This window comes from Oncorhynchus kisutch, linkage group LG3 (assembly GCF_002021735.2).
Source record: "Oncorhynchus kisutch isolate 150728-3 linkage group LG3, Okis_V2, whole genome shotgun sequence".
NCBI lineage: Eukaryota > Metazoa > Chordata > Actinopteri > Salmoniformes > Salmonidae > Oncorhynchus > Oncorhynchus kisutch.
The window spans coordinates 18,344,678-18,361,535 of record NC_034176.2 but is presented as its reverse complement, the minus strand read 5'-3'; the positions used below and the strand labels follow the sequence as shown (position 1 = coordinate 18,361,535).

The window sequence follows — 16,858 nt, the reverse complement described above, 5'->3', positions numbered from 1 at the left end:
TCTCACTCATCATTATTCATGATTAATTAATGAGTGTTCAGAAATATCTTATCTGATCTTTATTCATGATAATCCATAATCCTTATGGCTTCTTTAAATGGGGGGGAGCAGATAAAGTGATTTAATTTCCAAACAGTAAAACAGACGAATGGAAATACCCTCAAATAAAAAGGTGACATTCTATGTCACCTCATATGAAACACTTCAATCCAAAATGCTGGAGTAAAGACACATAAAATATCCAAATAAATACAGTGTGCAACCTATAAATACAATTTCATCCGTGTAACAATATGAATAACACAGAACATTGTACCAATGTGTGGCTTCCCTCTAATCCACCCACCCAACCAAGCCCGTCGTCCCATTCTACAGCTAATTCCCCAGGCCTATGGGTGCTCACTACTCTGGACTACACCCTTCTCACGGTGGGCCCAGTCATTAACGCATAACAGGCTAATGACATGCAGTGCAGGCTACTAATTTTGGTTAGGGCTTAATGAAATCAGACGAAAGCTCTGGATACGTGTGCACAACAGAATAGCAATGAGCCAAGGACGACTATTACTCAGTTTCTTTACAGGGGAACAGAGCGAATTGCCCATGGCCTGAGCACCACTCTACAACTCAATGACTAACAGAGGTATATGACCGAAAATGTGTCATTGTGTAGTAAACTACACGGACTGACCTGTAGCAAAAGCAGGGATGGTGAAAAGTAATTCTAAGAGTACAGAGGATAGAGAATAACATTCAAATAGGATTTATCCATCAAAATAACTGTCATACATTAGCAACAGTTAATCTAATCAACCATCAGTGAGGGACATCTACACAGTTGCATACCTACTATCAAATACTGAAGGCTAACTTCTTAAAAAACTGTATTTCAGTACTGTAATAAGCTTGTGTTCCTTCGCATTCAAAACACAAAAAAATAAAATAATATTATATTTATTAACATTGTTGCACTTGAACATAGTAGCCTATTGGCTGCATGAATTAAGTTTTACAACAGAGACACCGTAAAGCATGACAGTGGACCAGGGCCAGAGAGCTGGAAATCCACTTACATCCAAGGCAGTCATCACAACCCAGAATTCCCCAAAACAGTCCTCCATAGCCCACATCACAGAAGGTTGGTGGCACCTTAATTGGGGAGGACGGTCTCATGGTCATCGCTGGAGTGGAATAAGTGGCATGGTATCAAATATATCAAACACATGGCTTCCATACATTCGATGCCATTTCATTCACTCCATTCCAGCCATTATTATGAGCCGTCCTCCCCTCAGCAGCCTTCACTGGTCCATGTCCCTGAGTCCTCCTGCCCACGCCTGCCTTTCACCCTCTCCTCCAGGGCTCGGAAGTCCTCCTCTGTGACTGCATCAGCCTTGAGGACCACAGCCTTCCCACCGGCAGGGTCCAACCTCAGAGTCATCACGCAACACATGTCCACCAGGCCCTGCTGACACGCCTTCATCCCTGCGTCCTTCCGGGCTGGGTCTAACTTCGACTTCTCAGCCGCTGAGAACCCCAGCAGGCCCGTCAGAACCTGGTCTGAGAGGTGAACGTCCATGTAACCAGTTCCATCAGAGATGGAGGCGCTGACCAGCCACTCCCCCTTACTGCATTTGAGGTTCCCTTGCAGGGTGACGATGAAGGCTTTCACGCACACCTCACTCATGCATTCCAGCAGGCCTGAGGCGCCCGCAGCAACCTGTTGCAGCAAACACAGGTACGTAAACGGGGATGAATCAAGCGTCACAGTCGCCGCACTCTCTGGGATTTTGGTTGAGAGCCTCTCTGCTCCTGCCACAGAGGGCTGGCCTGTTCCCAGTTCTCTGACACAGGTACTATCTCGTCTTTGCTCATGTCTAGGAGCTTTTGGCTCTGGTGGGAAGAAGCAGTTCATGTCCTCGTCCAAAACAGGATCATCCCTCTCATCAAGGGAGTCAAAATGGCTTTCGTTTCTCATGTCATCTAATGGTGGAGCGTAGTGGTTAGATACTTCTTCCTGCCTTCTCCTCAGGTTGTCTCTTTGATTATCCCTCCCGTTTGTCAGTTGGATTGGGCTCTCCTGGAAAATCATATCATCAAGCTCATCCAGGGGAAGGTCATCAAAGTCCTCATCTGGGATGTCCAAATTGTCCAGTTCAATGACCTCATGGGGAGAGGTTACGAGTAGAGAATCTGCAAGGCTTTCAATGTGCCGACTCTGCAACGAGGCATTTCTGTAAGAGGCAGAGGATTCCTCACTGCGGGTCCTGTAGCCACTCTCCAGGCTGGGTTCCACACTCCACCCCACCTGCCTCTCCTGGGTCTCCAGGTTGGCCAGCAGCTCTAGGTCGTCTGATTCCTGGTTGTCAGCCTGCTGGTTAACTGGTTGTGGGACCTCTGGCTGCTCAGCCGGACCCTGTGGCTCCTCCTCAGGCAGTCCCAGAGCCCTGCATAGCACCTTCCCTTGAGAGTGTCTCTCACCCAGCTCCTCCACCTCCCCTCCCAGCACCTTTACATTGCCTGGCTTCAGCAGTAGCACCCCTAGCCGGCAGGTTATTTGGCCCTGCAGCTGCAGTTTGACTCCTGGCTTGAGGGTGGTGCTGAGTGCAGGGATGGGCTGGTACTCCATGGCCTCCAGGGTCTGCACGCCATCAGTGAGCTGCAGCAGCAGCATGCGTGTGGGTTTGGCCTCCCAGGTCCGCTGGGTGGCCTGGGTGATGGCTGACACAGCCTCGTTGGTGCAGTCAGTGCCCCTCCAGCCCTGAAGCTGGCCATAGGCAGGCTGGCTAATGTCCAGTAGGGAGTCCAGCTGCACGCAGAAGCTGCCGCTGAGCTCCGACTTCTGGGCCTGATATAGCCCTGCAGGGAACACAGAGTGGGCCAGGTCACGTAGGTCGGTCAGCAGCCACTGATCCAGGACCTGCAACGACACAAATGTTACATTTGCGTAAAGAGCTTCAATTAATTTGTACCGGAGTTGAGAAAAATGGTTAATGAAATAGTACCTGCTGATTAAGCTGGTGTTGAGGCAGGGGGGCACCTCCTCCTTCCTGCTGCAGCCACTCCACACATGCCTCTAGCCAGGCGAAAGGCACCTGGATCTGCCAAGAGGACTGGAGCCAGGTCTGGGTTGCTAGCACATCCTGAGGGCTCATCCCCACTCTGTCAGGTGGTGCCACTTAACAGTTGACCAGAACCTCCAGGCAATTTCTCATATGCCTACAAAGTGCCAGAGGGCAGAGTGAGAGCAGACTCACTGGCCATGCATATGACAATCTGTGTACTGAAGTATAATAAGAACGGGACGGTTGTTTTCAATGGGAATGGAACGAACATTAATTTCAGTAGTCTGAAGAAACAGAAAGCTAGTGTTCATGCATGTATTGGAAAGCAAGAAACTCAGAAGTAAACTTAATGTCAAACAGTGACAGTCACTTAAAAAAATGAGAAACCTTCATTTACTTACAATGGTTTTTAGTATTTCTGTACGAGAAGACTAGTACAGCTGCTTTTCGTTGGGCGAATCGCCAAGGCGCCAAAAATGTGGAGGCAGAATAGTGTGAAAATGTTTGTGGGTAGCTTAGGCAAGCTCCCATAATACATTTTTGGATATTTCGCGAAGCATACGAAAGGTGTGATATCTACATTTTAGAACTATGATAGAATTAACAAGACACATCCCTATATGAACATAACTAGTAAGTATTCACATTATCAGCAAGACTGAAAGCGAAGCCTGCTGAAAACTATCTAGGTACGGAAGAATGAGTTACCACAGACACAAAGTCATAAACCCCGCCTATTGGTAAAATGTTCATCTTAAAATCCCATTTGAAACCAAACTCTTAACCTTAACACTAACCAAACTGCTAACCTTATGCCTAACTCTAACCATAAAGTATGACCAAAAATCACATTTTTGTTTTTACAAATTTGTACGATAGCCAATTTTGACTTTGTGGCTATGGTCGTGAAAACCGGAAGGTATCATCACTGCAATCCGATATCCTTGGGACGTCCCTATCCTAAACCCTACCAGGCCCAATTTCCTAATTTTACTTTACAACTTCTATTGGGGGGGGGGGTTATGTACGTCCCAATGATCCCTTACAGCAAAGACCACGGAAGAATGAGCAACAACATCGTTTGACACACGCCTCCATCCTGTGAATGGCATACGAGCTGTCCAATGCTTGCTCTTTATTTCCAATTCACTCGAAGCGGCTACATCTTTCTTTAGTGCACTTTTTCAGAGCCATTTTTGTGCTTGCGTTCTTCGTCAGAGTGAGAAGGGTCGAAAGCGAGTAGCGATACAAGGTGTAGAGCAGGTCTGTTTTACACACATTTATATTTAGCTCTGTAACAAATAAATTACATTTGATTACATGTTAATGCGATGGTATGATCAAAATCATTTGCGTAACTACATGACCAAAGCAATGCCAGCCATGCATGGCTAGCTAACAAATGTTAGCTAATTATTGTATCCGGTGTAACGTTAGCAAGTTACTTTAGCTAGCTGTTTTCATCATAGCTAGCTAGTTTACACGGCTACATTTAGAATATTAATCGTCAATTGTAGATATGGATTTCATAGGTTTATTTAATGTTATACATTGTTTCTTCATGCCCGTAACTACTAAACTAGCTACCTACATAATATTAGCAGCCCAACTGTTAGCTAGTTAAACAACAGAAGCTAACGTTAGCTAGCCATCTTTAGCCAACTGAATGCACTTACTGGCTTCCCAAGATGGATGCTAGTTTGTTCTTACTCACCTAGCTAGCGAGCACATTTTCACGTCTAGCCTAGAGAGCTACCTACACAGTTGGGTACTCAAACGTTATGTGCACATCATTAATCTAAACGGAATGTCCGATGAGGAAACGCATACTTTTATCGTAGTTAGCTAAACATGTGTCCAGTGTAGCTAAGATCAAGATAATTCTCGGTGCGAGATGGTTCTGAGACGAGCCCTCTGCATTGACATTCTCAGTTGTCCAGACTAAGATTTCGACATTGTGCCATGTCGAATATATTGTCAAATGTACTTCATTCATACGATTGACTTTAGATACATAAATTATATGTGCATCAATTAATTCCGCATCAGCATGATCAGTTCAGTAACGTAAATTGTCATCTGTTCTCCTCTGTGTAGGCCGTCATTGTAAATAAGAATTTGTTCTTAACTGACTTGTCTAGTTATATAGGTTACATTTTTTAAATGTTACATTTTTATTTCCAAAATTGTAAAGAGCTCAACTCACGCATTTCTTTGAATCAATGCTGTTCCAGATGCTTCACCTCATCACATCTGCTGTTTTATTTTATGAAATGTGTCATTACCCAACCTTAATCCGCATTTATTACAGTTTTGTAATCGTATGTGTCATGTAAGATTATTCTTGGGCACGGTTTTTTATGACACTAGCTAACGTTAATCAACCTAAGCTTTTTCTCAATAGGTTAGCAGCGGCTCTGAGACTTGTTACGTTCCGCCCATAACACGCCCATCTTCTCGCAATAAATAGCGGTAAGTGTTGGTTACCAGGCTAGTCTCATCTGCCATACTGACTGTTTCGTCAATGCTGAAAACTCAAAATCTCACTCTCATCAAGTTACATCGACCATGTCCCCCCCCCACAGCCAGTACGACCGAGGAGCCCTCTCCTTTCTCCCCACTCTTACCTGCTCCCAGGACCGAGGTGCCTGGCCTACCTTGCCCGGTGTTAACTGACAATGGAGACAGAAATTGAACAACAAGAAGAAGATACCTCATTCAGCAACACAGAAACCAACGGTGAGTTATAATCCCTTCACGTATTAATTATATGTTACTAATATATCAAATGAATATTAACAGTATAGTTATTTTAAATAATGTAATCTGTATGGTGCTCCGTCTATGTCCTCTCCCGTATTCATTACTTATTTAACAATGGTCTAAAATATAAGCATTTCAGTTCCTAAATTGTAGCTGCCAGATATGTGCTGAAAAAGTTCAGAGCAGATGTGTGTAGTGAACAAACCATGTCTATTAAATCTATACAGTTTTAACATGTAAGTACAATGAGTGGGAAATTAGTATTAAGTGTGTGTTGTTTTTACATCAATTGAATGCAGAACTAGAGAACCTGTGTATGTGGGATATTAAAGTCAGTATTTTTCCTTCTCAGGTAAACGTCCTGCGGAGGACGCCGATGAGGAGCAGTCATATAAGCGCTCCAGGAACACAGAGGACATGGTGGAGCTCCGCATACTCCTGCAGAGCAAAGTCAGTCCGCTTTCTGTTCCTTATTCACATTCCTCTCATGGCATTTCCTGCAATGTAGCCTGTCTTCTTTCCTCCCCAATTCTTTTATTGAACCTTTGTTTGACCAGATCTAGGAGTTTAACTTTTAAATTTTTCTACCACCTCTGGTTCACTGTCCGATTTAATGCCGTCAAGATCCGTTTTCAATTATGTAGTTGAGGATAAAAAATAAAAAACTTAGCACAATAAGTTTATCATCTGACTTCTCTCTTTTTGCTTCAGAATGCAGGAGCCGTGATTGGGAAGGGTGGTAAAAACATAAAATCCCTGCGCACAGACGTGAGTACATTTACACCTTTTCTTATTGGGGTAAGCACGGGTTATATTAACAGTACCCACCCCCTTATACTGGGATGTACTTTGGGAATGTATGATTTTAATACTTTATATTTGAAAGTTGAGGCATTTGGTAGTTTGGCCTTAAGAAAATGTGTCTGTTATTAACTGTGGTTGGGGAAGTTAAGCTATGCTGTTTTGGGGTAACGGTTAATGCAGGGATATGTGTATTGAGACCTGCTTTACACCGGTTATGGTATATTCCCTCCAAAGTTTAACGTCATTGTAATCAAATGGCGCCCGCATATCGATATGAAATAGCTGGCCTTTTTTTGTTTAACGAATAGTGATATTACTACAAGGCATCGGCACCACTAAGACTGTCATTAATACTTGAATGGGCCCAGTGTATTTTAGGATAGAGCTGTTATAGCACCCAAAGCCAATTCATCATTCTATAGTAAATGTCTTGTATATAAACAACCTGGCCAATTCTCAACTAATTTAATGCCATTACCTCTCTCTTTCTCTACTCTCCACTCTTCTCCCTCTCCTCTACCACTATCCCTATCTCACCTTCCTCTCTACATCTCCCCCTCCTTTTCTGCTCTCGTTCATTCTACCGGTCTTTCTCTACCTCAATACCTTTGTCTTCTCCTTTTCTATCTACACTTCTGCACTCTTAAAACAAAAAAATCTCAGAGAATGAAATCACAATGAAGAATATTAGCCTGTATTAAAATGTATTCCTCTTCCCCCTCCCTCTTCCCTCTCCTGTTTTTTATTTTTGTTTATTTTTGCCCACTTCCTCTGTTGCCCATGTTCTGGATCGCCCCTCCTGCGCCCGCCCACCTGACACCCTGGTTGGCCCTGCCCATAATCGTGCCCCTCCCTAAATGGGCGCCTTACTTGATTGACATCTGTGTGCTCGAATGGCCCCTGCCCATGCCACGCCCACGGCCCTTGCAGTTCAATGCCAGTGTGTCAGTCCCAGACAGCAGTGGGCCTGAGCGGTATGTCCCTAAGCTCCTCCCTCTCACTACCTGACTACAGGAAATAAACAAACAAACCTGCCTCTGTTCTAGTGACAATATCAAAATCTGCCTCTGTTCCTGTGACAAACATGTAAACTTTCCTCCATTTGTTCAGTGACACCATTATAAGCCTCTGTTTTTAGTGAGGGTTTCAACAAATACTTTAAACCTGCCTCTGTTCTAATGACCGTATTTCAACATTCTATATTTTATTTCAGTGACAGTATCTTTCCCTTCCACGTTCCTCACCTCCCTCCTTCTCAGAATCGGTGTGCTGGTCTGTTTTAGTTTCTCACATCCCCCCATACCCTCTTCCTTGCTCCCTCTTTGATTTTTGTGGGCGGTTTGACCACTGTAAATACTGTAAAGAATGTTCTGCCATAGAGCAGCTAGGGCTCAAGTGTTGTATGTCTATTTCTTGTCTTTACTCTTCATATAACCTTTGCCATTGTTGAAACTGTTGAATATGAACTTATTTGTCACCTCATACCTGTGGCCCATGCCCTTGCCTTCCCTCAACATCCTTCTGTCCAATAGTGGGGAGCATAACTCTCTGTTGCCCTGCCAACTCTCATCCATCTTTAAGTTAACTTTAAACTGTTCCATAGTTTGATGTTTTTTTTTTGTTGGCTTCGGCTACTACTGTCATCTTGTTGTTTTGTTTTTTTGACCTTTTTGTTCTTTAATTTTTTTTTCCCCCCATTTTGAGCCACAGTACAGTTCCTTTAGTGCGCTGGCAGCAGGCCCCATCGGTGCAAACCACCCACCCACCAACCTTTCCTCCCCCTCCCTCTTCCAGCGGTCACTAAAACACACTTGCTTTCTTTGGGTTCCTTTTACCTGTTTTTTTTTGGGGGGGGGGGTTCCTCTTCTTTGTCAGACACACTTTGAAGGGAGTTACTTTTTTCGGTCTTTATTTGTCTATGTATGGATATCTGTTGCTACGTTATATAGATATCAATGGGTTTTGGTCTGTCCATTTCTATTCCTCAGTTGTGATTTTGGAGGGTGCACATGGAAATATAATTACTAGATATGGCCATTGGTACACTCTTCACAGAACATTGACTTGAATGGGAATGCTCATTCTAGTAAATCTATTTCAATGGGAGTGCTACCTGGTTCATACCCAACAGTGGGGTGGCAGGGAATGGGTTTTTAATTCGTTATTAGACGGTATGGTTGGAATTTTTGCTGAGGGAGAGTTGACCCCGGCTTTGAAATACTGTTTGTTTCCTCTATGTCCCTCTCACCATTTGATTGGTCCTCCTGGGAATGTCCTGCACTGTGATTGGTGGCTCTAAAGAATTCTGAGCATCGGTGCGGAAATCGAGACCGTTGGAGACATCCTGCTCAAGATCATCCCTACTCTGGAGGAGGTGAGCCTGGGTTGGAGATGAGCCTAATGGCTGCCTACCATTTTCATTGATAGTCCTATGGTACAGCTAGACATTGAGTGTGTTGATAAAAACAAAACATATACATTTCAAATGCACACATCTGAATATGGTGATGCTAAAGTCCTTTTCTCTGATTGCCCCCAATCCTCCTTAGTACCAACAGTACAATGGGATGGACTTTGACTGTGAGCTGAGGCTGCTGATCCACCAGAGCCTGGCAGGCAGCATCATTGGTGTGAAGGGAGCAAAGATTAAAGAGCTGCGAGAGGTACAGTTACACCAAACTTCTCACCTGGGTCATGTTCAGTAGCTAAAAAATGGGAAAACATCTTAAAACCAGGGAGATAAACCTGTCCCATAAGAATGCACATTTTCCTTTGAGCTTACTGTAGGTGAACCTGATCCCATGTTTTTCTGTGGGTTCTTCTCAGACCAATGGCATTGCTTTGTCTTATTTGACCAGTGTTTACTTTGACCATTGCAGAACACCCAGACCAACATCAAGCTGTTCCAGGAGTGCTGTCCCCAGTCCACAGACCGCGTGGTTCTGGTCAGTGGCAAGTCTGAGCGTGTCGTCGAGTGCATCAAGATCATGCTGGATCTCATCGCCGAGGTTGGTGTTCTGATCAAACTGTTGGTTCTCTTATTGAACCATTGACTGAGCTGCTTAACATGCCACATACCAGTGTAAAAACCACAGCCAGTCAACTGTAGAAATTGTGTGATCCTGTCCCCCTCAGGCTCCCATAAAAGGGCGCACCCAGCCCTACGACCCTAACTTCTATGATGAGACATATGACTACGGCGGCTTCACCGTGATGTTTGAGGAGCGCGGAGGTGTTGGTGGTGGTGGACGGCGCCCCATGGGAGGCTTCCACATGCGAGGCGGACGTGGTGGCGGAGGGTTTGACCGGATGCCCTCTGGGCGAGGTGGTCGAGGTGGGCCCATGCCCCCCGCCCGCAGAGACTATGAGGAGATGAGCCCCCGCCGTGGACCCCCACCACCCCACCCAGGAAGAGGGGGAAGGGGAGGGAGCCGTGGCCGCAACCTGCCGCTGGCCCCACCACACAGAGGAGGGTAAGAGAGCTACACCATCGCCCATTGCCATCTCCTTCTCTAAATCTCTTGCAATCCATTTTGCTTTGTCTACATCGGTTTACTCTTAAAGGTGCAGCAGATATATGATTCCATTTAAGTATGTATTTCATTCGTAGTGTGTGTGTGGGCTCATGTGTGTGTTCCATTTCCACGTTGTTTACAGAGATGACCATTACTCCTATGATTCCTATCGGGGCAGTGCAGATGACAGACAAAAGTAAGTACTTCTCCTGCAGAATCCCCTGGTTTGGAGTCAGCCAGTCAGCACTGTGGTGAGGCAGCCAGTCAGCACTGTGGTGAGGCAGCCAGTCAGCACTGTGGTGAGGCAGCCAGTCAGCACTGTGGTGAGGCAGCCAGTCTTGCCTTAGACTGGTCCTCTGATCTACTGGTCTCATCAGTGTCTCAGCTCTGCCATCAGTCTGTCATCACCTCTTACTTTTGTGTGAATGCTGTGTTTTTCTCTCTGTTGTTTGACTTGGATCAGAGATCTGCTGAAAAAGCACGCTCTGCCATGTCAATATTTTCCTCATGTCAGACTTGCATTTTCTCTCTCTCAGCAGTGACAGGCGAGGGAGACCAGGAGATCGCTATGGTGATAACATGGTTAGTGACATTTGACTAAATGCATGCAGCAGTCCTCTTGGCATTTGTTGGCTGAAAGCATCATCATAGACTGAAAAGGCTGTAGGTCTTTCCTAGACAATGATTGCAATTGCCTGATAATGACCACAGCTAACCACACAATAAATCCCAGCAATACATTTACCACTAACATGAATTGTAATAAACACGAGTTTACCACAGTTAACCATACACACAGGTAATGGGTAACTTACCCACGGTTATAATTACCCATACCACCATAACCACTACTATCTACTCAATCATGGGTGGGGGGGGGGGGGAGACTATGCTGTGGTTGCTAGGTGTTAATAATAATGCTTTGTTGTCAGATGGGTGGGCTCTATGAAAGCTGGCAGAAACTGCCTTCGGTTGCTCGGCAACTGATTTCTTTGAATCGCTTGTTGCCCTGGTGACTGAGGAGCCTCTGAATAGCAGGTGAAAGCTGTGAAGTGAGTGGCTAATAGAGTTGCAAGCAGGGGGAGGGTTCTACAGTATCAAATAGGGGCTTTTGGACAGGCGGGGGCAACTCAATCCTGACCATGCAAGGCCGGGATGCATGCATCCATGAGTGTATACACCAGATCAGAAGGAAATCTGTGATGTGGGTTTAACCTGGCTCCCCCCTCTCTTTTCTGTCTTTCTGCAGGGTGCGGGTGGATATGGTGAGTTGTTCTGCTCTTCCTATGGGGTTCTGTCTAGAATGCCAGTTTGAGTTCTGTTGTGCCACTGGAGACAGCAGTGGCAATCGAAGGCCAGTGGTTCTCCAGTGTATGTTCTAGAACCTGATTTCAGCTGGGCTACTATTACACTCACTCAAGTCTTGAGCATATTGTTTTACACCAGGGCTTCTAGTCTACTATCATTTTACTTCAGTTATTTTGATATGGAATATCATCTTTAAAATGTGTTGGTCTACTCTGTGTATCAGGTTGGTAAATACTTATTTGTTTATGGTACCAGTCTGCTGTGGATATGTTGATTTAAGCATATTTTCTAATAAACTTCAACCTGTAAGGCCAATTTCCCTAAGTGTAGATCTATTTTCTCGGTCTCTCTCCTTTCAAACAGATAACAGCTCGTCCTGGAACTCCTATCAGTCTGGTGAGTATAGAAATGCCTCTCGGCAGCCTGGTATTCAATGTTGTTAGCTCATGGTATCATTAAATATGTTCCGGTTCTGTTAATAGAACCTCCACACTTGCTCAAGTTTTTTCTCTGATCTCTACTTGTCTGTATTAGGTGGACGCGGTTCCTATAATGATATGGGAGGGCCAGTCATCACCACACAAGTGACGATCCCCAAGACGTGAGTGTATAACTAGAGGGATGACTCTTTACCTCACATACTCTGTTCACATACAGCAGGGGTGTCAAACTCATTCCATGGAGGGCCTGGCGTCTGTCGGTTTTGTTTTTTTCCTTTAAAGTAAGCCATAGACAACCAGGTGAGGGGAGTTCCTTACTAATTAGTGACTTTAACTCATCAATCAAGTACAAGGGCGGAGCGAAAGCCTGCAGACTCTCGGACCCCCGTGGAATGAGTTTGACAAATGACATACAGAGTATTGACTCAGTCTGTCTCACCACCCATGGCCTATGAAACCCTAATGCAGCACAACACCCACATTCTCTCACACATATATTTTTACACTTTTCTTGTGCATCACGTTCTGTTGACTGTGGAGTTGTTCTCTCCAGCTGGCCGGCTCCATCATCGGTAAGGGAGGCCAGAGGATCAAGCAGATCCGGCATGAGTCTGGCGCCTCCATTAAGATTGACGAACCACTGGAGGGTCAGAAGACCGCATCATCACCATCAGCGGCACCCAGGACCAGATCCAAAACGCTCAGTACCTATTGCAGAATAGGCAAGTTCTGGATGCCCTCTGAGTGATAGAGATCATGTCTGCCTTTCTTTACATTCTCCTCCCTGTTTTAACCTACTTTTGATCTCAAAATATATGTCTAGGTGTATATATATTTTTTACCCTCTTATTTTATTTCTGTCGCTGATGGTGACTAACCACTTCCTCCCATGCCAATGTGCAGGTAGTTTGAGCTTCCCCTTGGGAAATGTCTGCGTATTAAACTGTACAGAATTCTTGTATAACGATTATTATATTGATACGAAACTGGAGATCCATATTTTAATTGGTAATGTCTGGTTTTGAAGAATGTGATTGGTGAATTGTGATTTTATGACTTAAGAGCCGTTTCAGTGTGAAGCGGGGAGTGGACCTCTTCCCCTGCTGTTGCTGTGTGGAAGACTAGTGATTTTGTTTGTTTTTAGTTAGATGAATCGACAACAAATCACAGTCTGCCAAACGGCACCACGGCTCCTCCTCTTCTGTCTCCCCAGCAACCCTCAGCCTGTCTCATTGCGTGGATGCTAATATGCTAACGCTGCATCGTAGCCATGGTGACTACCCTGCCTCCCTCCCTCCTCTTCCCTCAGCGCACTGCACGCTGCTCGGACACCAGGACTAACCCTTGCTCAGACTACGCCCACATCCTGGTGCCCTCTCTCTCCGTCTCTGACTCTCGTCCCCCTCTCCCACCCCAACCCCTCTTATCTACTCTTATCTATCTTAATTGACTCATGTGAATTCTCTTTATTATTTTTTCTTTTTACTCTTTATATTTCAGTGTGAAGCAGTCCTCTGGTCAGTTCCTCTAACAAGGAGACTCAGATTGAAGCAAATCCCCTGGTTTGTGGGCATTTGGTTTATTTTTTATTTTTAAAGGGCAACATTCCTGTGCTTAATTGTAGACGTTCTGCATTTTTAGAGTGTAGTTATCTACTCCATCTCTTGTATCTGTATTTTTAAAACACATTTGTCTAAATATTTGGAGTCTCCTGACAGGACTAGTGAACATTATGTATTTTTTTTGGATGGGTTTGATTTCCATGGTGTGTTTGTCAGTAGAGTAAGCCTGTCCCGTGTGTGTGTTCTCTCTGTGTTGGAGTTTCTCACCCACCCCTTACTATCACTCAGTGCAACGTGCAGAATGTAAGCTTTTTTTGTTGTGGTAAGAAACATTTTATGATTTTTAAAAAAAGAATAATAAATGTAGGAAATTGAACTTCTTGGTTATGTTTTTCAGTTAATTAAATGTATTTTCAGGATGCATGCGGGGGTGGGGGATTATAAATACACAAGTATCCTCATTATTCATTACATTTCCTGGCTGTAAACTTTTTTTCCTGTCAAAGTTTGTACCGACAGAGGTAGCCTATAGAATATTCATAAAATACATTCTCCAATGCAATGTCTGCCTATCCTCACACACATTGTCTCAAGAAAATTATAATATTTTTAATACCCTCAAACGCCAAGTTAAGCATCTTTAATTTCAAAATAGGCTATCGCCATCAATCGTGAATTATAATTCTTCACAAAATGTTCAAACTGCATCTGCATGCCAGTCATTTGATATCAATCAGTTTCATGGGAATATGCATTTAGATATTCTTCAATTACTTTTTGTGTGCAAATTAGAGCAGATGGTGTTAACTACACTGAACAAAAATATAAATGCAACATGTACAATGTTGGTCCCATGTTTCATTAGCTGAAATCAAAGACAAGACACTTTCCCTCCACACAAAAAGCTAATTTCTCTCATTTTGTTCACATTTGTTTACATTCCTGTTAGTGAACATTTCTCCTTTGTCAAGATAATACATCCACCTGACAGGTGTGGCATATCGATAAGCTGATTAAACAGCATGATCATTGCACATGTGCACCTTGTACCAGGGAGAATAAAAGGCCACTCTAAATTGTGCAGTTTTGTCAGACAACACAATACCACAGATGTCTCAAGTGGTGAGGTAGTGTGCAATTGTTATGTGGACAGCAGGAATGTCCAAGAGAGCTGTTGCCAGAGAATTGAATGTTAATTTTCTACCATAAGCCACCTACAACGTCGATTTAGAGAATTGGGCAGTACATCCGACCGGCCTCGCAGGTGCAAACCACGGCAGCCCAGGACCTCAACATCTGGCTACTTCACATCCGGGATCGTCTGTGGGGGTATTTTGGACTGATAAAAAGCCTTCTGTGTGGAATAACTCATTCTGATTGACCACATGTGCGTCTGTTTTAAGTATCCACCCTTTGCCTTGATGACGGCTTTGCACACAACCAGCTTCACCTGGAATGCTTTTCCAACAGTCTTGAAAGAGTTCCCACATATGCTGTGTACTTGTTGGCTGCTTTTCCTTCACTCTGCGGTCCAACTCATCCCAAACCATCTCAATTGGGTTGAGGTCGGGTGATTGTGGAGCCCAGATCATCTGATGCAGCACTCCATCACTCTCCTTGGTCAAATAGCCCTTACACAGCCCGGAGGTGTTTCGGTCATTGTCCTGTTGAAAAACCAATGATAGTCCCACAAAGCGCAAACCAGATGGGATGGTGTATCGCTGTAGAATGTTGGGGTAGCCATGCTGTTTAAGTGTGCTTTGAATTCTATATAAATCACAGACGGTGTCACCAGCAAAGCACCATCACACCACCACCTCCATGCTTCACAGTTGGGAACCACACACACGGAAATCATCCGTTCACCTACTCTGCGTCTTACAAAGAGACAGCGGTTGGAACCAGAAATATCACATTTGGACGCATCAGACCAAAGGACAGACTTCCACCTTTCTAATGTCCATTGCTCGTGTTTCTTGTCCCAAGCAATTCTCTTCTTCTCATTGGTGTCCTTTAGTAGTGGTTTCTTTGCAGCATTTTGACCATGAAGGCCTGATTTCATGCGGTCTCTTCTGAACGGTTGATGTTGAGATGTCTGATACTTTAACTTTTAACAAGACACACCTGTTAATTGAAATGCATTCCAAGTGACTACCTCATGAAGCTGGCTGAGAGAATGCCAAGAGTGTGCAAAGATGTCAAGGCATTGGGTGGCTGCTTTGAATCTCAAATATAAAATGTATTTTGATTTGTTTAACACTTGGTTACTACATGATTCCATGTGTTATTTCATAGTTATGTCTTCATTATTATTCTACAATGTAGAAAATAGTAAACATTTATAAAAACCCTGTAATGAGTAGGTGTGTCCAAACTTTTGGCTGGTACTATACATAAACTCTCGCTGTCAACTGTGTTTATTTTCTGCAAACTTAATGTGTAAATATTTGTATGAACATAAGATTCAACATCTGAGACATAAACTGAACAAGTTCCACAGACATGCGACTAGCATACATTGAATAATGTGTCCCTGAACAAAGGGAGGGTCAACATCAAAAGTACAGTCAGTATCTGGATTAAGTACTGCAGTGCATCTCCTCATGGACTGCACCAGATTTGCCAGTTATTTCTGTGAGATGTTACACCACTCTTCCACCAAGGCACCTGCAAGTCCCGGATATTTCTGGGGGCAATGGCCCTAGCCCTCACCCTCCGATCCAACAGGTCCCAGACGTACTCAATGGGATTGAGATCCGTGCTCTTCATTGGCCATGGCAGAACACTGACTTTCCTGTCTTGCCGGAAATCATGCACAGAATGAGCAGTATGGCTGGTGTCATTGTCATGCTGGAGGGTCATGTCAGGATGAGCCTGCCGGAAGGGTACCACATGAGGGAGGAGGATGTCTTCACAGTAACACAGCGAGATTGCCTGCAATGACAACAAGCTCAGTCCGATGATGCTGTGACACACCTCCCCAGACCATGACGGACCCTCCACCTCCAAATCGATCTTGCTCCAGATTACAGGCCTCGGTGTAACACTCATTCCTTCGACGATAAACGAGAATCCGACCGTGTGAGACAAAACCGAGACTCGTCAGTGAGGAGCACTTTTGCCAGTCCTATCTGGTCAGCGGCAGTGGGTTTGTGCCCATAGGCAACGTTGTTGCCGGTGATGTCTGGTGAGGACCTGCCTTACAACAGGCCTACAAGCCCTCCGTCCAGCCTCTCTCAGCCTATTGAGGACAGTCTGAGCACTGATGGAGATTGTGTGTCCTGGGTAACTCGGGCAGTGTTGTTGCCATCCTGTAACGGTCCCGCAGGTGTGCTGTTTGGATGTACCGATCCTGTGCAGGTGTTGTTACACGTGTCTGCCACTGCGAGGACAATCAGCTG

The 16,858-nt window shown here is 44.6% G+C and overlaps 2 protein-coding genes across 2 annotated transcripts; one reads left to right on the top strand and one right to left on the bottom strand.

Moving 5' to 3' along the window:
* Positions 1-559: 559 nt before the first annotated feature.
* Positions 560-4,015, bottom strand: rmi1 (RMI1, RecQ mediated genome instability 1, homolog (S. cerevisiae)). Its single transcript, XM_020468881.2, has 3 exons — positions 3,467-4,015; positions 3,006-3,219; positions 560-2,920 (listed from the first exon to the last, which is right to left on the bottom strand). Exons 2-3 carry the CDS (start codon positions 3,153-3,155, stop codon positions 1,292-1,294), a joined length of 1,779 nt encoding a protein of 592 aa, XP_020324470.1. The 5' UTR covers positions 3,156-3,219; positions 3,467-4,015; the 3' UTR covers positions 560-1,291.
* A 183-nt stretch (positions 4,016-4,198) lies between these two features.
* Positions 4,199-12,643, top strand: LOC116361902 (heterogeneous nuclear ribonucleoprotein K-like). The gene is made up of 15 exons (XM_031816280.1): positions 4,199-4,328; positions 5,470-5,537; positions 5,651-5,804; positions 6,181-6,278; positions 6,540-6,596; positions 7,563-7,606; positions 8,934-9,006; positions 9,182-9,295; positions 9,512-9,640; positions 9,768-10,105; positions 10,684-10,729; positions 11,397-11,412; positions 11,819-11,851; positions 11,990-12,056; positions 12,436-12,643. Exons 3-15 carry the CDS (start codon positions 5,744-5,746, stop codon positions 12,641-12,643), a joined length of 1,284 nt encoding a protein of 427 aa, XP_031672140.1. The 5' UTR covers positions 4,199-4,328; positions 5,470-5,537; positions 5,651-5,743.
* Positions 12,644-16,858: the final 4,215 nt, after the last annotated feature.

Coding starts and splice junctions, on each gene's coding strand:
- LOC116361902 (XM_031816280.1), top strand. CDS start 5,744: ATGGAGACAGAAATTGAACAACAAGAAGAAGATACCTCATTCAGCAAC. Junction 5,805..6,180: donor CAGCAACACAGAAACCAACG/GTGAGTTATAAT, acceptor TTTCCTTCTCAG/GTAAACGTCCTGCGGAGGAC. Junction 9,641..9,767: donor TGCTGGATCTCATCGCCGAG/GTTGGTGTTCTG, acceptor TGTCCCCCTCAG/GCTCCCATAAAAGGGCGCAC.
- rmi1 (XM_020468881.2), bottom strand. CDS start 3,155: ATGAGCCCTCAGGATGTGCTAGCAACCCAGACCTGGCTCCAGTCCTCT. Junction 2,921..3,005: donor AACACCAGCTTAATCAGCAG/GTACTATTTCAT, acceptor GTGTCGTTGCAG/GTCCTGGATCAGTGGCTGCT.